At 35.6% G+C, this 21,998-nt stretch overlaps 1 protein-coding gene across 6 annotated transcripts in view; it reads left to right on the plus strand.

Moving 5' to 3' along the window:
* DIAPH3 (diaphanous related formin 3) overlaps positions 1–21,998 on the plus strand; it is a 209,378-nt gene that overhangs the window by 82,206 nt on the left and 105,174 nt on the right. For all 6 annotated transcript variants that reach the window (XM_064645581.1, XM_064645582.1, XM_064645580.1 and 3 more), the window contains 4 exons: positions 4,249–4,344; positions 5,291–5,385; positions 9,745–9,846; positions 20,981–21,220. In XM_064645581.1, coding sequence (XP_064501651.1) covers positions 4,249–4,344; positions 5,291–5,385; positions 9,745–9,846; positions 20,981–21,220 — 533 coding nt within the window. The remainder of the gene's footprint in view (positions 1–4,248; positions 4,345–5,290; positions 5,386–9,744; positions 9,847–20,980; positions 21,221–21,998) is intronic.

Raw genomic sequence — 21,998 nt, forward strand, 5'->3', positions numbered from 1 at the left:
GTCATTGCCTCCATCAGGTGGAGGTAGTTGACTACATTTGAATGCATATTTTGCGAAGCCTAGCCATGATAGATATTTGAAGGAGAAAGTAAAAGCAATCTGGCTAATATCTAAAAATCCTTTGAGGTATTTGTCCATCTATATACTGGCAACCACATTATTAATTTTAGAGTCATGTTAATAAGGTTGTGGATATGGAGATAAGAGGAACTGCTAAAGGTAGGACGTGAATTCTGTGTGTTTCAAAGTGCTCTAGCACTTTGTGTCCCAGCCTGAGAGGGCAGAGCAGTTGAAGCATCAGGTGTGGTACTACTGACAAAATATTCTCCGGTTCATGTGTATGCCCCTCAATGTGATAGATGTAGCATATAGACAGAACTTCAAAGGGTGTGCGGTTCTTGACATGTAACATTCCTTTTTAGTTGTATAATACCTGATATAAGACACATAATTTTAAAAAAGCTAGTGGTTTATTATGTTGATCCAACTTCTGGAGTCATGAGAGCCATCCGTGTATTTTGAGATCCCTTGGTTGGAATCTTCTCTTGCTAGCGTGATAATATCTTGCATCTATTTCCCTCAATAGTCACCTCCTTTCTGCAGCAGCTGCACACTGGGCAGTGGGCTGCTTTCTCTTTTTCCAGTATAAGCAGATATTCCCATTTTCTATATTCTGTATACTTTCCTTTCTATTCCAGTCCCCTCCACAAATGAAAATCTAACTGCTTATTTTCTTTGATTGCCTTTTAGTCTGGATACTTACTTCACCTATTCAGATATTTCTTATAATTCCCCCCTTGCGGAAGGATTTTTTCCATTATTTTCTTGTTAGAAATAGATAATAGTTACGTCTCTTAGGCTTCTGGGGCCTTTTTCTTTCCTTTTTTTGCTACCTTATAAGTTAATTAGCTGTCGTGGTTTATGAGTGTCACTCCCTAATTTAGTGAACCCTCTCCCCCCAGCTTGCTCGCCTTCCTGCTCTGGTGGGAGGTACAAAATGCAGAAATCACAGGTTGAGATAAAAACTATTTCCTGGAAACAGCAATGCAATAAGAAAACAAACAAGAACAGCAACAATATTAATAACAAAAGTATACAAAAAGAGGGTGATTTGCAAGCAAAAATTGCTTACCTGCTGGGACAGTGAACAACATGTCGGACAGACCATCCTACGCCCACATTTTTCCCCCAGGCCCGAGACAATGAAAAACAATGGGGGACAGACCATCTGGTCAGGACCGGTGTTACCTCACTGCTCCCTTTGCCACTTGTTCCCTCAGTAAAGGAATACCCCTCACCCCTTCTGGAAAGTGAGGGAGAGTACCTTTTCCCTGCCCCCCAGCCATGACATAAGATGGTATGGAATAGCAGAATGTCTTGGCCAAGCCCATATGGCTCCAGGCTCCCCCCACCCCAGCCATGGCTACTGTGAAAAATTAGCGCTATCCTTGGCCAAAACCAGGACAATAGCAAGTGAGGTAAAAATTCCTAGAGGCAGTAGGAGGTATCAGAGTTTTCATTGGAAGCTGCAACATTTCAAACAAGGAAAACAAGTAATATGTATCCTCTGCTTCTTATTGCTGCCACCTACATAAGGATGTGACCTCAATTCTCCTGAAGAAGTATCATGTAAGTTTGCAATAATTTAGTTTGTTGCATAATTGTAGAACTCTGCATACAATTCCTGCATGAGTTTCCTAGAGTAGATATGTTTTATGCTTATACATTTTTCCTTACTGTTGCAATGCCTTAAGTAGTGCAGTAACATTGTGCATAATGCCCTCTTGGGTGAAAATTCCTGAGGGAGTTAGCCAGTTCATTTGCATCCCTGTTTCTTGATTTGGAAGTGGGGAGTTAATTAGTGCCTGTTTAACTGTTGATTTTTTTTTTTTACATTTATGTATCTGTGTATTATCTCTGTTATAAGACTTGTAATGAATAAATATTTCTTTATAGTACTGGAAAAAGCAGACATATTTTTTTTCTGTTTCTGCCCCTATTAGTATCCAGTTCAAGGCTATGAGGGCAAGTTTAAGGAAATTAATAAATTCTTATAATTTCACTTCTGTTTATTGTGACTGAAAAGGAAATTATTTTGTTTCTTGTAAAATAATTATTTGCCAAGTTCCAAAGTAGCCATAAAGCATTACAATATTTTCATTACATAAGGCGTGAAGATGGCATGGAACCTCTGGTCCAGAGATGTCCAGGTCTTCTAGGGGAATCTGCAATTCTAGCAAGATAAGCAACTCAAAATCATGCTTTTAAGAATGACTGTTTTCAGCATGTAGTTGGTAAAAAATTTGAGTGGTCTGCTAAAGTAGACTGCAGGAGAAAACAGTCGCATGATTCTGAGATCTGTAGCCCCTAGACATGCCCTTCTGGGCTCTTCTTAAAGCATAACCAGGAAAAGTGAACCTTTACTGGTAACCTTCTCTTCATCCAGTAGCTAAAATGTCATTCTATTCATTTGAACATGGAACATTGAGTTCTCACGTTGGTAGTTAAAACCTACTTTTGCTTTTGCATATGTAGTAAGCAGTGTGTGTAGTTTTCCTGGTACAGGAGAATGCTAACTATTCTGTTAAATCCGTGCTAAAAGGAATTCAAGGCCAACGGGATTGTGTGGGTAGAGTGCTAAGACAGACAAAAGATGAGGGTATGTAGCTTCGTAACCCCTTTGCCAGGACTCTGGTTATCAGTCCTTCTTCCAACAACTGCTTTATGTCTTAGCTCAGTGATTTCATTTTTTCAGAACACTAGGTTCTTTTCTGCACTGTGGCATGTCCACAAGAGCATCATGCTGCCTAGCAGGTGTAGAGAATTAAAAGTGAGATGATTCAAATTTGTGTCTCCGTCAATGCAGAAGGGACTTGAATCTAGTTCCTTCAATCCCTGTGTGAGGTGTTTAGGTCCTTATTTCTTTGGTTGTATCCTAGACAGCAAAGCTCAAAGACCTCGAGGTCATTTGTTCTGTGTCCCAATCTTAGGCAAAATTTATTGTGCTTAGAAAAACACTTTTTAAGAATGACATAGCTCTCAAATATCTCTGTTAACATTTTTGGAATTAATTTCAACTCAAGGAAATCCTCTTGATAATTCATGTTTACGCCTAGTTTTGTTAAGAATCATCAGTGAGCCAGAAATTTTAATCCTACATCTTCTTGACAGGACTTCTCATCTATATCCATCTCTTTTGGAAGTCAGTAGCATATTATTATAGCATACTTTCTGCTCTCAAATATGTGAAGCATGAATAACAATTTGGAACAATCATAATGTAAAAGCTTGGAAACTAATTTCATTTGTGAAATAGTATAGAGAATTAAACAGTAGCAGTACATTGGGTAAATAACATTTGACACTGAAGATTTGTGCTGGGAAGGAAGGAAGAAAGGAAAAAAAAAAGGACAACCAGATTGTGTTTAAGAAAGATTTGTGTGAGTTTGGTCTTTTAGTTTGTTTGCATAATAATTGAAATGGTCCCTACTAATACCTTAGCAAGCCTATGCTGTTATTTTAAGTGAAATTCTTATGACAATGTGCAAATAATGAGAAATAAGTTGAGCTTGCATAATGCATTCTGTAACTCCTATTTTATGAATTATTTTCTGAAAAGAAGGAATAAGAATTTACAGCAATATTAACATATAGAGTCACTTTGTGGTATTTCGTAAAAGTGTGATTACATCATATATTTAAAAATACATCTTTTTGGAGGAATATACTCATTTATATTCTAAGGTAATGTTATTTTTTTAATAAGACAGTCTTTAATAATTTTGGTACATACAGACAAAAGCAGCCACAAAAATAGTTAGATTTTAGGTTGGTTCTTTATTGCTCAGCGTGGAGACATATTGAAATATTTTTTTAAGATTTTCTATTGTTAAAATCCAGTTCAGAATGCTAACCTGGCCAGGGTGACCAAAGCATGTTGCATGATATTTTAAATATGACTCCAGCATATTTGTACAGTTAACATTAGAGTCTTTACTCAGGTTGTATATATTAAAAAAAAAAAATCCAGAAGGCTAACATGCTGACAGATTTGACTGAAGAGCAAAAGTTTTGAGAATACAAGCAATAAATACAAAACCTCTCTATTTTTTGACTGTGTGTTTTATTACATGTTCTTTTTCACTGTGAATTGACTATGCTTGATAGTAAATATGCTTTCTGAATTCGTGAGTGTTTTAGCTAAATATTAAGAATTAACTGTGAGTGTATTTGTGTTTACTTTGTCAGTAAAAAGAGAGGAGGATGATTTTGAAGAAAAGAAATCCATTAAGAAACGAATCAAAGAATTAAAAGTTTTGGACCCAAAGATTGCGCAGAATCTGTGTAAGTAGATTCTGGAGATTTGTTTTTTCACAGAGTAATGCATAAATGTTCCATATAAATGCCTTTCTCTTGTCTGATTGCCTGGTAACCACTTCTTGTTTAAAGTGTGTGAGAAAATGTGCGTATTGTTTTTAAGCCCAAGCTTGAGAGTTGATACAACTGAAACACTTAAAAAGACCCAGAAAACAGTTAAAGATTATTCCTTGTTCAAGTCTATATATATTGAAGTACAAGCATACAGCTGTATATCTAATTATCTATCTATTTTTTCAGCATATTCATCAAGGAATACTGCCTGCCCCCCCCCAGCACTCCCCCCCACCCCCTGGCAAAAAAGGACAATAATGTCCGCAGGATGTTTGACCATCTCATATACTTTATAGAAATAAACTATGTAGTATATAGATAATAGTCAGAATTATGCAATAATATGCAAACGAAGAAGATAAAATTTTGGCAGAGTGGAGTGCTATGAAGTCTAGGTTCCTAAATGCCAGCAGGGATAAAATAGGAAATAATTGGATTATAGTGAATGATCAAGGAGTGTTTATAAGAGCATTTTGTTTTCTGTTTATATGGTTTTGGTTTATCATGGTGCTTCTTTAAGAGAAAGCTCTGATAAGACTGTTGAAGAAAAAAAAGTAATTGTCACCTCAGCACAAAATGTTGTAACAGCAGTGATTCTCCTTCAGAGTAGACTTGTCACTGACTGCTTATGGAAGTCTTGTGTGATGCTAGATGTTGTGCATAACAAATGGATGGAGAGCGCTGGAATTGAAGGAGAACAGTAATTAAAAATGCATTAAAAATTACTATCTCTTACCTATATTACTTTGTATAGTGTTTGTTAACGTGGAGATGTTAAAACCTGTTTTACTGGTGTTTTGTAAGTAGAAACAAGATTGTTGTCTTGCTTTTTTCATTATTCGTGGAATCTTTATTTTAGCGATTTTCCTTGGATCTTTCCGAGTGCCTTATGAGGAAATCAAAATGATGATACTGGAAGTAGATGAAACCCAACTATCAGAGTCCATGATTCAGGTAAGGAAAAACACATTTAAAATCCCAATATTTCAGGGGAAGCTTCTCAGTAGATAAAAAACTATAGCTAAAAAACCTCTTAACGTAAACTTGCACTAATAAATAACTGCAAGAATATTTTTTTCTGTGATCTGTAGATTTTTCAATATTTGAAACACTAACATTTTTATGAAAGCAGCTTGTACTGTTTTTGGCTTGGATGCAGTTAGTTTTCTTTACAGTGGCTAATAATGGTTGTGTTTTGGATTTGTGCTGAACACAGGGTTGATAATATAGAGATGTTTTCATTATTGCTGAGCAGGGCTTGCACAGAGCCAAGGCCTTTTCTGCTTTTCAAACTGCCATGCTGGCAAGGAAGTTGGGGTTCATGGGAGGTTGGAAGGAGACACAGCCAAGAGGGGTGACCCAGACTGACAAAAGGAATATTCCAGACCATATGACATCATGCCCAGTATATAAGGTGGGAGAAAGAAGGAGTAAGGGGAGGCCTGTTTGGAGTGATGGCATTCGTCTTCCCAAGTTACTGCTGTACATGATGGGCCCTGCTCTCCTGTCTTTTGTTCAGGACTCTTCTATGCTGCAATATACTTTTTTTTATTTTGTATAATAGTAGAAATTCTCTATGGTAGCATGAAAAACTGAGAGGTAGAATATGCTGTGCTGTTATTTTCATCTTGGGCTCTGTCTCAGGTAGTACATGCTTGCTCTGAGACTCTCTTGTGCTATTTGATCTTAGCACTGTTTTTCAATCGTTAAAATTTAGCTTGTTAGCAACATTAGGTACTCAACAATAACATGAAGCAACCAGTTTTTAATAAATAAATATTATATATCAGAATTATGAAAAACTGTCATCTAGATAATTACCATATGTAATATATAAAGAAGGCAAAACATACTTTTGCATATAGACTCTGGGGAGAAAGAAGATCAAACCATTAATGGATAATTAATTAATTAATGGCATACTTCTATGTGAGATTGCAATAAGCAATAGAAGAGAAACTTTATTTTTATTGAGAATTTTTTTATTTTATATTATTAATTTTAAATTCTTCTGTGGACTGTTATTTTCATTATAATTGTATATGCCTTGGGATAAAGAATGTCTGATTTTCTGTATATTTAAAGCATCTAAGACAGCCTAGTCCCACTGTAGTAGCTATGCAGTAGGCATCCTTAACAATAATTGGAGATACTTTTGACATTATACTGATCATCCTGTGGCTCTATTAATTCATGTTACCAGTAAAGTATGTTGAAAGTCACTGTATCCCATAACCTCTCTTGGCATCAAAATTGAGTACAAAGTGGTTTTGACAGTGTTTGAATATTTTTGTGTTTGCTTTTGGAGGGGAAGGAACAATTTTATTTAAGTAAAGGGTAAGAGAAGCAACTGCTGTGATTGTGTGAAAGTCAGTGTAGTGGGATCCAAGTGATAAAGCTCACAATGTCCTGTATGAACACAGTCATTTAACTGACTCAAGAATATAGATTGCATTTTTTAGCCAAATGACTAAACACTTGAAGGCCTAAGTCAGATGGAAAACTCAGTAGAACTTACGCTCCAAATTTAATTTGCAAGTTTGGATGTAATAATTTTTATCAAATGGTTTCATCCAAGTTGCTTGTTTGTGGGTAAAACAACCCTATAATAACTTTGAAAAAGGGACTATCTGAGTTTAAACTTGAAAAATGACCCAAGACACCCATCTTCCTTTGAAAGTGGCAGAATAATGTGCCTTGTTTCTTCAAAAATTTGATATCCACCTTTGTATATCCTTAGGTTACTATAAATGTAAATATCCAGCTGTATGTCTCTATTTCTATCTTTAAAAACCTTCTCAATTATGTGTTATGGCCATGCTATAAAAATGTGGTCCTGTGTATATTGTGGTTCTGAGAAGAGTGAAAACATATATAGGTTTGCAAGCGTATGGCTATTTTCCCTCATTTATATAAGATACCTTAGACAATACAGCACTTCTCCTTTCTTGAAATTTCTTGCCTTTGTCAGTTTTTTTTGTCTAGCTTTGAATATTGTTCAATGTGTCCTAATATTGCTGTTTCTGAATTTGGAAATTTGTCCTTAAGTCAACTCTTGTTATGCTTAAGAAATAAAATGTATTTTCTCTCAATCTCTTTCTGCTCTCTCTCCTGTCGCCCCCAGTTTGTTAGAAATTAAATCTTCTCCTGAAAGATGTAAAAACTCCAAAAGTCATGTTGTAATCCAAAAACTCATTGACTAATTATTGGAATGTTCCTGTGACTTAATCTAAATTCTTTTTCCTGCTTATTCTCTGATATTCAAAATGTGTTTCATCCGTCACTGTTCAAAAGCTTTATTTGAATACCATAAAGGCTCTTTGATATCAGTTGCTCCTTCAGTTTTGGTTGCTTTTTTTTTTATTTTCTGATGCTGAATATTGAAAATATTCATACAAGGCTTGAGTGTTTTTGGTTTTTGAAAGTTTTTCAGTTTTTCTACATGTGAAAACTACTTCAGCATCAAACAGTACCATTGTAATCTCAGTAAAGATTAGGGAATTGTGGTATATTTAGAGCTGTTCATGTGGCTGTTGTATATAAAAAAAAAGTGTTATGAATTTCTAATTTAAAATGCATCTTTTTACACTCTGTACCCTTTCGTTTTTGCTCAGTGTTACTGATTTGGTGCTGGACACCTTCATCCATAATTAATAGATGTAGTCTTTTTTACAAAAATATTTTCCAAACATTATAATGGTAAGGATATATATATGACTGCTGTCATGCTGAAAAGCAGGTTGACCATGTCCAAATCAAGCTCATAAAATTTAAGTTTACATTATTGTTTCAAGCATCATCATTCATGCATTTTTAGTAGTTTTCTTTTTTCTTAGCAAAACCCTTATTTGAGCATGGACACTCTGTTGAAGCAGTCTACTGATTTAGGGCTATATTTTGGCTATTACTTAAAGAGTGAAATTCTTTCTTCTTTACACTAGGGGAGTATGTTAAGCAAAGCATAGATATGGCTTTTTAACTCTCTGGCCCCAGAGAGGTAATTTTTATATCCTAACTGATATTGGGATCTTTAGTGGATAAAATTAGGGATTTCTTTAAAAGACTTTCAGATGGAGATCATGTCTACCAACGTAAATAAGTTCTTTTCTCTTCATTGTATATCACCAAAGCTATTTACTTGAAGAGTAAAAAAAGAGATTTTGACAACTGAAATGTCTGCCTTTTCAGTCAAGTAATGGGGAAGTGCTGGAGTCAGTTTTTCTGATTCTTTCTTGAAATACAGTAGTAGCTAGTGGGATGGCTGTTTGCTTGACTGGCTTCAGTGTTAAAAGATTGAACTTTCAGTTTCATTCAGAAGAGTGATCTTACTAGTAGACGAGGGAGTGTTTTAGGAAAGAACAATCTCTCTTATATTTTTCTCACTGTGATGGAAGCTTAGCCAATGTGTAACCAGAAACACAAGAGTCATAAGCTGAGAAAGACAGCAGGCTAGGGGGACTGACTGACAATTGCCTAGTAGTTATAGTCATTGTATTGGGAAGGGACAGAACTGAGCTAATGACTCAAATTATGTACCATAATTAAATGTTTGAGAAGTTCTCTACTTCCAGAATCTCAGAAAAGCTGCTTTTAACCAACCTAGAAAGATCTAATTAGAGTGAAGTTCAGGTGCCTAATTGTCAGTGCCTCTATGTAGATATACATGTCCAAGTGTTCAGGAAGTTCCAGGGAGTCAGAAGATTCTTCAGATGAACAGATGAATGTGAAATGTTTAGATTCCCTTACCTGTGTTCACAAGTCACTCACTTACGTAAGGGCCCAACTTCCCCATATGGACTTATAAATTCAGCTGAAGCTGAATCCCAGCTCTGAATTCGCCCTTTGAGCAAAGTTTTCAGGCTAGTAATGTAAGTAAGTGTAATGGGTTTAAGCTTTTGTTTTGAAATACTAGAAAATAAATTATTGTTTTTGAAAATACTTTTTGTCTAGCATTAGTAATTCTTGCTCTCCTTTAGGTGGATACGTTACACTTGAAATTCTTGTTCTGTTTGCTTCATAGTGTCCTGTTTCATAGTGCCTATTAAGCATATTCTTTCTTTAAAAACAGTGTTTAAAAAAAAATACAAAAGCATCTGTAGAATTAGCAAAAGATGTTAGCTTGCAGCATTGCATCACTTGCTTTTTATACTCTCAGTTAGTTTTGTGTGTTGCCTATTTACATTCTACTGCCTTCAGGGAAGAGTGCTGTCTTTGGAGTGTATGGTAATGATGCATATGTAATACCGTTTGCTTACAATAATACAAGCAACACAGAATCTAAGATTTTTAAGCCTATTTTATTTTTCTTTATAGAATTTAATAAAACACCTTCCCGAACAAGAACAATTGAATGCATTGTCCAAGTTCAAGAGCGAGTATAAAAATTTGTCTGAGCCAGAGCAGTTCGGAGTTGTGGTGAGTTCTGTTTTATTATCACTTTTTTTTTGTCCTTTTTTGAAATACAGTTTTAATATAATATAGAAAAAAATGACTGCTTTATTTTAAGTGTGAAGAGGTTCCAGACTGGTAGAAGAGTAGAAATGCTGCCTTTCAATTGAACTTTTATTGGACATATCCATGGATGAGGAAGACCTGATTGTTGAAATATTACTGTTGGAATGATTTTGGATTCTCTTTTTCTTAAAAGAAGTAATTTATTTGCCAAAAAAATCAAATCAAAAAGACTTTTGCATTTCCTGTGGCAATATTTCACTGGGAGATACAAGGCTGTTTTTGAATTTCTATAGCTAAAATAATTTGGTTTTACTTTTGTTTGCATTAATAAATCTTAACTTTTTCACTGAAGTTTTCTGCACTGATGTTTTTCTTCCTATCCTCCATATAAAGGAGAAGAAAATACTGTAGTATTGATCATGTTACTGTATTCTGCCCGCTGCCTCCCATGTTTTATAGCATGTTGTGTCAAGAGTTCGTGTAGTCATTTTTTCCTTTCCTAGTGGGAAGATGTTTTTGTAATATCTTCCAGGTTAAATTAACAGAGGAAGACTGGAAGTGAGACAAGAAAATACTGCTAGTTCAGTGCTGGGACTTGATGCCTTTTGTGGAAATACAGTTTGCATGTAATTTCTATATAGCTCATAATTCATAATTTGTAATTATTTCATCCAGGCAAACTCAGACTAATGCTATATTATTTCCTGATGCACATATCTATGTAAGTCTTTGATTTTTCTTGTCCATTCCTAGAGTTTCAAGCTAAGATGGTCATTGTTAGCTCATCTCAGGGAATTTCCCTGTGAGGGAATAATACCTATTCAGTTAGATGGGACTGTCAATTGATGAGAAGAGCTACATGAGAAACAGTATAGGTAGAGTTTTGCTGCATGTGGCCCAACTTATCTGATAAATTTGTCTTAAAAAGTTGAGGTCATGTGATAACCAGAAAAACATTTCATAAAATAATGAGCTCTTATATCTCAAAAATTTGTGGAGCTTCTTTTCTGAAGGAACAACTAGTTTCCCACTGAAAATTGCAAGTCCCTCCTTTCCCTAGTTTTCCATGCAAAGCATTAAACAAAATCCACAAACAAAACCAAACCCCATCCTAAGCACAATTTCTCTAGTGTTACACCTTCTATGCATCTAGTAGAGCTGACTTCAGAGAGCAAGCTTCAATCAGATTGTAACGTGAAACATATTTCGTTTCTGTTCAAGGGGAAGATTTTTGAATAAGTCACTTTTTTCACTCTTGAATATTAAATCCTATGCATTTGCTTTTCATCGAAATTCTTCAATCTTCATTTGGATCTCTTGTATCTTTTGTTTTATTGTTGGCCAGGGTGGGCTGAGAACTTCTACTCATTTCTTTAGGTACTGCTGTTGACACTAATATGAATCTTCAGAATTTCGATGCATTTGTTTGTTTTGTTTTCCTTAAAAATCTTGGTTTATGCCTCATTTTTTGCTGTATGTTTTAAATGAGGAGAATCAAACACACAATACAGGGCTTGAAGTTTTATCTTTTAGATGAGGAGTGTCTTATGTTTTTTCATAGAATTTGGAGATCCTATGTTAAATTGCTCTAAAGTTGTGATTAAGGGAACAATTAAACTGTTGGACTCCCAAGGAAGAGCCTAAATACTGAGTAAATGACTAATTACTAATTGTGTGATAATAATTTTTTTTTTTTATAATGGAAACCCATTATCTTTCTGGCTTTGAATTCAAAGCCAAGATATGGTATTCTGAAAGAAACAGCTAGACACTTAGTGAGATATTGGCTTGCTGTGACTGTTACAAGTTTCAAGCTAAGTTGATCAACATTTGTTGTTGGCTTAAAGACATTGAGGGCATGACTCTAAACAGAGGTTCAGGTTCCCTTCAGGAGTGTGGCTTGTGGTTTTGGGGTTTTGTTTTGTTGGTTGGTTTTTTATCTCTTGGTTGTGAGGGGTTTTTTGTAGTGACTCTATGGGTTGCTTTTGTGGTTTATGCGTTCTCTTTTTTAAAAGTTATTTATCGCTTTTATGTTTTCTGTTCATTCAGCAGTAAGTATAAAATAAATCCCTTATTGCCCTTATCTTCTCTTCCAGACTAGGTTTTCTTTAGATAAACTACTTCATTTTCTAGTAGGTTCTTTCTTTCACTGATGTCTCAGGCTCATGCCTCTGAACACAGATATTATCACCTGTTACTGTGGAGTTTCATTTTTGTTTTGGGGTTGTGGTTGATTTTTCTGGCAGGGCTTGCACAGATTCATGAACTATTTTAGGAAAACTCTATTAATTCTGTTCGTCTTATGAAGTGCTTTAACTTAACTTAGTCCCAGTATCTTAAGTTGATGTTATATTGAATGCTGTATTTTGTTGCTCAAATTCATGATGAAGTATGTTTGTGCTTGTCGAAATTTAAATACTCAATTGCATTTTGTTTTACCTTAGTTCTTGTTTTGTACTTGGTTTTACTCAGTGCGATAAACATCCTCCAAAACTTTTTTAAAACCTCCTTAACCTTCATATTATCTTCTTGGAGGTTTCATTGATTATTACTGATATTGGGTGATATCTTTTATAAAACTTGTTAATGGTGAAGATTATCTTTGTGTTTAGAAATTAATAGTCCTATGACAGCGCACTTGCACTGTGAGACCCATTGGAGATGAATGGGATTTCAGCTTGATGTTCATCTTGGTAACTGTTGACAGAAGGTTGTTATTTGGTGGTTTTTACATTTTTTATCTGATACTTTCTCTAAAGGACAGTATAAGTATTATGTTGCTTTGGGACTTAAAACCTTTAGCAATAGTGATTTATTTTGCAGTTAGTTCTTTCCTACTGAGAAAAGAGTACTGGTTTAGAGAATATTTTTTCTAATTTTCAGTATAGTGTCTATCATCATATCAAAAAAACAATGTTTAAAGAGTAGGTCATTTAGTAATGTTAATCTAATTTGTATTCAGTGAAGTTGATATAGTAGTCAGAATTATTAATCGTGATTGATACTTTAAGGGCAGTAATCTGTTTAATGGATTTTGATTGGTGAACTATTACCATACCACTGTTCAATATATTATTTATAGGGAAATTGGATACGAGCATGTTCCAGGGTTTAGAACTTGATTGTCTAGCAGGCATCCCTGCAACTCTAGCTTAGACGTCTCAGGGCATTTTTGGAGTCACAAAGGGGCATGACAATGTTTGGTCCCATATCAGGTGGCTCCAGATCTTAGCCTCCACCTTCCCCAAGTTATTTTGGGATGCAGTTTATTTACATGAGTGTCATAATATTAAAAGTATAATTATTTGGAGAATTGTGTGCTGTTATGACAGGCTAGGCTTGCTGCTTCAGCTAAGAGTGTTATGAAATTGTAGTTCCCCAACTCTCAAGCAGCACACATCTACCTCTCCTCCCTCTCCTGCCCACACAGCAATGCTAAGGCTTTGGGCCTATTCATGCGAACATGTATTAACTGCTTGTTGCACCAGGAACCATTCCAAACACTAGTTCTGATTTGATAACGCTGCATGGATGGAGCTGAATCCAGTACTGAATTCCAGCATGGTACAACAGGAACAGGTTGTCTGGAGAATTTGTGGATGGCTCATCCGTGGAATTGTCCAAGGCCAGGTTGGTTGGGTCTTTGAGCAATCTGGTCTAGTGAAAGGTGTCCTTGCCCATGGCAGATGATTGGAACTACATGATCTTTAAGGTCACTTCCAACCCAAACCATTCTATGATGTTATGTAGACTCATCAGTGCCCATAATCCTTAGTAGTGTAAAATGGTCCTGGACCATATTAAATTTATTATGTGGTTTGATATCCATAAATACAATTGTGCTTAAAAAAATCACAATTTTGATGTTGTTTATAAACACTTCTGATCTAAAAAGTTGCTATTAGTTGACAGGATGCTATTAGTAGACATTTGACCTCGCGTGTAGGCAAGTGTACTAGCAGTCTCCCACCTGAGAATACTGTCTCAAAAGCCACATGTGATAGCTTCTGCTTTATTTCTTTTCTTATGAATTGAGATATTTGGAAGGTTGTTCCCATATTGTCTGGTAGTGAAAAAAAAGGAACAAATTTTTCCTTGATCACTTACATTTACTGAACGATAAAATTGAGGGAATTACAAAATATTGTTTCAGAAATAATTAATGCTCCGACGTAGTGAAATACACTGATAGCTAACCCAAATAGAATTTGGCAAGCGATCCTCGTGTGGCTTCACAGCTTGTTCGTTGATGGATGTGTTTTTAATGAGTTCGTACCAAAGGAAAAGATTTCACTGGAGTAAATTGAAGATTAGAGTGAGTCCTGATGAAGGCTAGTTTGTCTTAAATAATTCAGCAGACACTTAAATTGATCAATTCCATATTCGGCTGGTGGTTTCACCTGGATGTCCTCATTGAGTATAACTCAAAATGTATTAATGTGTTTTCACTGTTGTCTGGAAAATATCATACCATCACTATTTCCGCAGAGGTGTGCTCTGCCTTTCCGTAATACTTGATTCTTGGATACAGCCATACCTAGGGGCATTTTGGTTTGTTTAAAATTCTGAAGTGTTGAGGTGAGATATTTTGATTAAGCTAATTTCTATTGGTAAACCTTATCTTCTGTGTCTTCTAGATGTCATGTATTTGCTGCTCTACCTTGTCAGTGTTCTTTATCAGTATTTTCAGCCTTCCCAGGAGTGTTATCAGAGATTAACTTTCTATTATATACCATCCCTGAGAGTTAAAAATTCTTTATGATGAATTGCAGCCAAATTACTGAAGTTGTTTAGAAGGAGAACATCCTTAACTCCTATAATGTTGATGTATTTCAATCCTTGAACCTGGATAAGGGTGGAGAACAAAGCTCCAGAAATACCTTCTGAAAGAGGCCATTCTGATCTGCGCTGATCTGACTGTTTGCAATTGCCATTGGATTGGATTGGATTATGTTACTTCCTTTGCATCACTGAAAGATTGTGATGCCAAATTATAGAGAAGTACTCCTGTAAATGTTTCAGTACCAGCAGGTCTTATTCTTATCCTTGTTTAATTCCAGTAAAACTATTTTGAATAGTTGGTCTAAAGACTAGTTTAAAAAATTTTGTCTTAACTGTTGTCTGATGTTAATTCAGATGGGTGGAAGTGAGTGGTTGTTATTTGTTCTAGCACACACATAGGCTAGCTCAGTTTTCTTCTTGGCAGATACCTCTGCAACTTCAGATCAGGAAGGTTGTTTCTCTGAAGGGTCCCCATCTTGTGCCTTCAGCCATTCACTTTGCAGATTCCTGTAAATGTCTCGAGAGCCTGTCCTGGATCTGATTTGATGTTTTTTCTTCACTAGTGATGGAAGCTAGTCTGACTGTTCATGTTGTGCTTTAAACATCATAAAGAAAACACTGATGTTTTGAGTAAGGACTGTGATCAGTACATGATCCTACCATTTTGAGTCTCAACGGTTTCAAGAGTTTCTTGGAATTTAGCCACCTAAATCAAGTGAGGTATTCAAATGACTGGCTAGCATAGGGCAGCTGTGCTGAAAGAGTCTTGAGACTGGTTAGTACCTCTTAAATCCCTAGAGCTTAAAATTGCCCAAGTGCTAGGGCTTGCTTTCCTTGTGATCATTTTGTAGAACTGAGGAACTTTCTCCAAGGTAAGCAAGCTGTTTTCCACAGCATCCACTTATGTGACATTTCATGTCAGACTGTTTTTGCCACAGATTATCTGTAGTTCCAAATACAGTAAATAACCGTATGGTTAAAAATTCCCCAGTCGTTTCTGAATTCACTACTGACAGAACTACAGAAGATCTACAGTGGAGTGTTTTTTTCCTTACCAGTAGTGTCATCATCATACCTTCCTGCTTAGGAAATTAACTGGGACATACCTTGTTGGGTAAGTAGAGAGATGATACTAGATATGAATCTGCTGGAGGCCTGAGCTTTTTTTGAAATGGGTCATGTCTGTCACATGAAAGACATCATAATCAGCTGGTCTGTTACCACTGCTTCAATAGCTAAGTAATATGAAATTCCACTTTTATGCGGGAATTGTTGCAATGGTTCAACCTGATGGGAAGTATTAAACCTGCTGTCATGGTTTTCAGACATTCCCATCCACACCTTGATCATGCGTCTGTACCTTCATCATGGTCTATATTTTGGGACATTCTGTGTAGTAGACTTGCTTTTCATTAGGAGATGGATTCCTGGTAGTAGCCAGACAGAAAATGAGGCATTTATTTTGGAGTTAAGCTGATCAGATTTTCCATATGGAATGCAGCTACATGTGATTTACTTTTAGAAACTTTTCTCCATGTGGTTTGATGTATTATTTGATTTTAAATTCCTCAATGATATCTGCCCTTGATTTCTGGTATAAATTTATTTATTTTTGCTATCTGCATGAATTAGAGGTTTTACAGATGTTTTTTATTTATATTAAACTCCTGACTTGGTTTCCCATGAGGAAAGCTTTTCAGTGTAGTGGCATCTGCTCCATATGTGTCTTTAATGAAAATAGCCTTTCAGACATCTGTTAGGCCTGTTAAAAATAGAAGAATTTGGGAAATTCAGCCTCTTCTTGGATGATACCTTTTTAGGAAAATATCATTGTCTGGATTCAACCTAGAGAAACAGAAGCTTTCTCTGCATTCCAGACTAATCAATATGTCAGTACATCTAACTGTATTTTTTGGATAAGGCAAAGAAAAAAAAAATACCCCTTTCTTTTTCTAGTAGAACATACCTTTCTGCAAATTTCAGCATGAAGACTGTAAACTCAGCTTGTTTTGACAGCTGTGTTGTAGCCCCCATTGGCAATTCTGAGATCTGCTCACTGACCTTACTGGTCCATCTTTGTTGAACATAATGCAATCCTAAACAGTGCCAGGGATTTTCTGCACTGTGTATCAATGCACTGTCATCCACTAGACAAGGGAAGGCTGCCTGTATGCAGCTCGGAGGTAATTGATAGATGTTGTCCTTATGTCACTTAAAATACACTCCCTTTGTTTCTGACCCGAATATCCTTTAGGAAAATCTTGGATTTGCAGGACAGTCAGTAGTGCAAATTCAAGCTGTTTATAATTCAAGCTGAAGAAACAGAGTAGCAGAACATGCCCTCTATCACTGCTAATACAACTGAAAAGTCATGAACTCAATGGCTTGCATGTATACATATATATATGTGTGTGTGTATATGTATAGAAAGACTTTCTGATTTCTTGTAATTTTAATTTTGAGTTGGCAGTTCTTTGCTTTGTTATCATTTATTTGAGAAAAAAGAGTGTGTCAAAGGTGAAGAAAGATGTACTATTTCCACAAAGCCATAAAAACATCTCAACAAAAATACTATTCTTTTATCGTGAATTGACTTTCCATACACTGAAGTATTGTTTGATCTTTCCAGAATGCTGCTGGTCTTCACCAAGATTTAGGCATGTTGGCTGTCCATTTCAAACTGAGCAGCATGTTCTTTTATCTTCTTTAAACATGATAAAACATCTGTTAAGGTATCAGTCCTTCCTTATTTGAAGCTTTTTTTTTTGCTTTTCAAGTGCCTGAGTCTAAAGAAAAGAGTCAGGGATTCACACTTTTTACCTCTGCACTCTGTAGAGTTCACTGACGTTGCAGTGGTGAAAGCCATACATTCTCCACAGGCATTCGCAGGGGACGCCATTCCAGTTTACTCTCTTTGGTCGGCTTGGCTATAACTGATATTTTACTTTTTGGATGGGAACACTTACAGGTGGTCTGACAGCCTCAGCACTGCTGATCCTTTTAAGGAAAGTATGAAACTGAAGCCCTTGCAGTGTTTTTCTCTATGAGCTTGTGACAGGAATGAATCCTCTTCAGTGATCAAAATGTAGTGTTAGTGTAGCTTCTGAGACTTGTTCCTTTACTTGACATCAACAAAGGAGACATTGAAAGTACACATATATCAGATTGCACACTCTTGTAGTTGCCTCATGATTTATGCTGTATTTGAGAGAAAAAGCTGTCTTTGCTGTTGGATGTGAGATCTGTGAGAGTTACTACTGGGCAGCTCAACTCGTGTCAGTTCCCATTTGGACTTACATGTAGTCAAACTATTCTTGTATGCTATTACTTGAGAAATAGGACTATTCATTACCCTTACACTGAGTTCTCTGACTTGTGTAAGTTCCTAATTCAGCTTCCCTTTTAGTTATTTGGATTGTCTGTTTTCAGGATTCCACTGTAAAGACTTAAGTAGCCTTACGGACAGCCTTATATGCTCATTATAAAAAAATATAGGACATTAAAAGAAGCCTGTCAACATTGCAACACTTAAATTCTTAGCATCTCTTGTGGTAAGATGTATGGATTTTAGTTTGAATATAATTATAGACTACATGTCACAAAGAAAGCCATATATTACTAAGGCAACTCTCCATCTCTACCCTTCTCAATAATTGATTTGTCAAACAGGTAAACAAATAGTACCAACAACATGCATTGTGCATGGATTTCAGACCATTTTGAATAATAATGAGGAGGATGACACTATTACTACTAGTAATAATAATAATAACCCAGTGGCATTTCTGTTGTGTTTCTGGCATTTCGGTTTCTAATCTTTTAGAGTATGTATTTCTGCATTCATCCTTAAGAATTACATACTCACATATGGGACATCTTAATTTATTGTAGTTCAAGTGATTCTGATGAAAACTTTGCACCTTTTACGCATAGGTGCATGCTCATGTTTGTACAACACATCTTTGTGGTCTAAAGTATCTGATTATTTCAGTATCAAGGATCTGCCTGTCTGAAAAGCCAATACTCAATAAATGATACATCTTCTGCTGATTCTGTAGTGTCTTGAGCTTGGTACCATTTAAAATCAATGCACCTTACACTGCATTTTGTTAGTTTCTATGGTTTAATATTAATGAATCATCTCTATTGCACCCTGAGTAGGGACAAATATTAAAAATCTGTATAACTTCAATGAAGCTTTGTGGGTTTTTTCTAGTCTAGTCTCAATTTTTCCTGGCTAACCAGACAACCAAATTTAAAATTAGGAATATTGTTCTCAATATGCTAAGAAGTAATAGTACATGTACAAATCTAGTAAAATAATCGAGGAAAAGTAGTTAAGAGTGATTCTTCGTGATGGAGCTGGGAGAATGACTTCATAACAGTTGCCTCTGTCCAGTACCTTAATATTCTTTTAGGTAGTTATTCTTAAATTAGGTGTAAAGTTGTAAGAGTACTATGTTAATTTTATGTGTAGTTTAGGAATTTCTGTTTCTGTTTCACTGCGAAATGCCTTATTCAAATTCAAGTCCCATTATCCTTGCTTATTCATACGTAAGTACAAATTTTACCACAGTTATTGGATGCTATTTCATGTATTATAAGAACAGAATATCTGCCTACAGTGGGCACTGAGCTAATAATGTTCAAACTGTACATTTTAAGTGTTTGACTTTAGGACCAGGCTGGAGACAGCCTGCGGACTAAAGAACAACAGGTGATTTTCAATCTAGTTTAATCTGAAAGACGTCCTGTTTCTGTACTCTGCTTTGTGATGAAAAACAAAGTATGGTTAGTGGAAAGGATTTCTTATTTTACACCAAGATTTCATATATGAACTAAAATGCAAATAGTATGTTTACTTCAATGGGACATCATCAGGTGGATGCACAGCTAGGCAGGCATTTCTGAAGTGGGTTAGTAACATAAAATGTTCACTCCACCTGAATTTATTTTCTTCTACTGTCACAGTAAAACCAATAAAAGAGACTGTAAATTCCATCCTCTTTAGCTTCTATATCAAACCGTTTGGATTAGACAACCTTCAGTTTCACTTTATATTGAAAATGGAAGGAGTGTCACCATTGCCCTTTTCAGAGTCTGTTTTGAGATGATCAGTACCATATGACTTAGGAACTTTGCACTGTCAGAGGAATTTTCACATTGATAGACTAGATACGGTTGAGAAATATTCTATAGAACCTTAGGTGTCGCTGTGGTCTAGAGGGGGATATTTCCAATTTAAAGGCCTGAGTTTAATGCCACTATATGAAGGCTATTACTTTGTTGGAGAAGTGCCAATATTATTGCTTCTTTTCTTGCATTGAGAAGTACTGATATCTGGAAACCATAACATATTCTTTATTAAGGAAAAAAACCCAGCAAAACAAAATTAGTTTAGGATTTCAGAAATTGTCAAGGAATTACTGTCTTGAACCTTGCCTTGAGAAGGAAAAAGAAAAGTATGGGGAAGGAGATCTTATGGAATTCATGAAATTGATGGGAAAACAGGGATAGGGAAAAATGAGATAAGTAGCTCATGGAAGAATTTGAGACTAGTGTTTCTACTGTGGATGTACTAAAAAATGTGCAAAATACGTCTGGAGTGAGAATTGAGTGACTTAATGTTTAGGAAGATTGAAACTTCCGTTGAAAATACATGACCAGTAAACCATAGAAAAGGCCAAGTCTTTTGAGTATGATCTACATAAGCTACTGTTTTCCTGGGAGCATTCTGCTGTACCTAATTAACTGTATTAGGTGAGTGTACAGTAGTATAGTGGGATATGAATATTGGTATATACTAGCATATGCTATATTACATGTTTCATAGCTGAGATTTTTCAAAACTGTTATATTCCTGCAAGTTTATAATAAGCTGTTATTGGAATCAGCTTTCAAATATTTGCACCAGAAAATGAGATTTGCCTTGTTTTGGTACATCCTGAGTTATACGAAATTTGTGAACTACTTTCATTTCTTTGCAACTACTGGGTCATAAACATGGATTAGTTTTATAGGATTTGGTATATGTGTTGACAGATGTGATATATGATGACACTTTATCTTTTATTGCTTACACATACTAGTTATTTGGAAAGGATGGGGGCAGTTCCTATTAACCACAGGATGGGATTTCAGTTGCTTACCCAAGTGTCTCTCATTCATTCATTCATTTGCTATCAGTTATAGCAGATATATTGCTTCTTCAAGCCTGTCACACCAATAAATCATTTCAGATTGTATGCATTTGTACAGTGCCAAAGTATACGATGAATTTTAAAGGAAATCTCCTGTTTTTCTTTTCAATCAGATGAGCAACGTGAAGAGACTACGGCCACGGCTCAGTGCTATTCTTTTTAAGCTTCAGTTTGAGGAGCAGGTGAATAACATCAAACCTGACATCATGGCTGTCAGTGCTGCCTGTGAAGAGATAAAGAAGAGTAAAAGCTTTAGCAAGCTGCTGGAACTAGTATTGTTAATGGGAAACTACATGAATGCAGGTTCTCGGAATGCACAGACCTTCGGATATAATCTCAGCTCCCTATGTAAAGTGAGTTTTGAAAGTTCATGTTGAGTATTACATTCACTTTTTCATTTGTTTTTATTATGCTGCTTAAATACTTGGTTTTATGTTTTTCCTGCAGTTATTTGTTTTCTATTTTTTTCGTTATTCTTAGCATTAGTTGATGGTTTGAACAATACAGCTAATCTGTGATTAGTCATCTTGAGATGGGCTTGCATTTAAATTTTTAGATGATTCTATTTTGGGGGAATACTGAAAAATCCAAATCCAAACAAAGTAAGGTTGTGAAAGGACTATATCACTGTGATCAGAGTAATGGTGTAGTTTTAATGTCTGAGCACTTCTAAGATATCTATCACATTTTAATATATTTTAATACAGTTATGTTTTCTCTTGGACATACATTTTCTGCTCATATAATTCTCTTCTTTTGTTGCTCAGTTTCATCAGTTTCTTGTTTCTTCTAATTTTTCTTAAATTTTCACTCTTTCAACTTTTGCATAAGGTAAATACAAGAAAGCATCCATACTTTTCTGAATGTTAATTTATAATCCATTCTAATCCTAATTATCTTCCCCATATTTACTGTTATTTTTTTTCCTGTGCCCTCTGGGAGACTATTGCAAAATCTACAGAGAGCACCATATATGTAATAGTTCTTATGAGAAAGGAATTATTTGGAAGTTTGTATGTACTCTGTCTTCCCATTTCTTTATCTTTTCACACAGGAGAAAATACAATATATTAACTTCTACATTCTTTAATCACCCTTATGCTGCCATATTTCGGAAGAATTCTTTCACTG

The sequence above is a fragment of the Pseudopipra pipra genome, chromosome 2 (assembly GCF_036250125.1).
Source record: "Pseudopipra pipra isolate bDixPip1 chromosome 2, bDixPip1.hap1, whole genome shotgun sequence".
Classification (NCBI taxonomy): domain Eukaryota; kingdom Metazoa; phylum Chordata; class Aves; order Passeriformes; family Pipridae; genus Pseudopipra; species Pseudopipra pipra.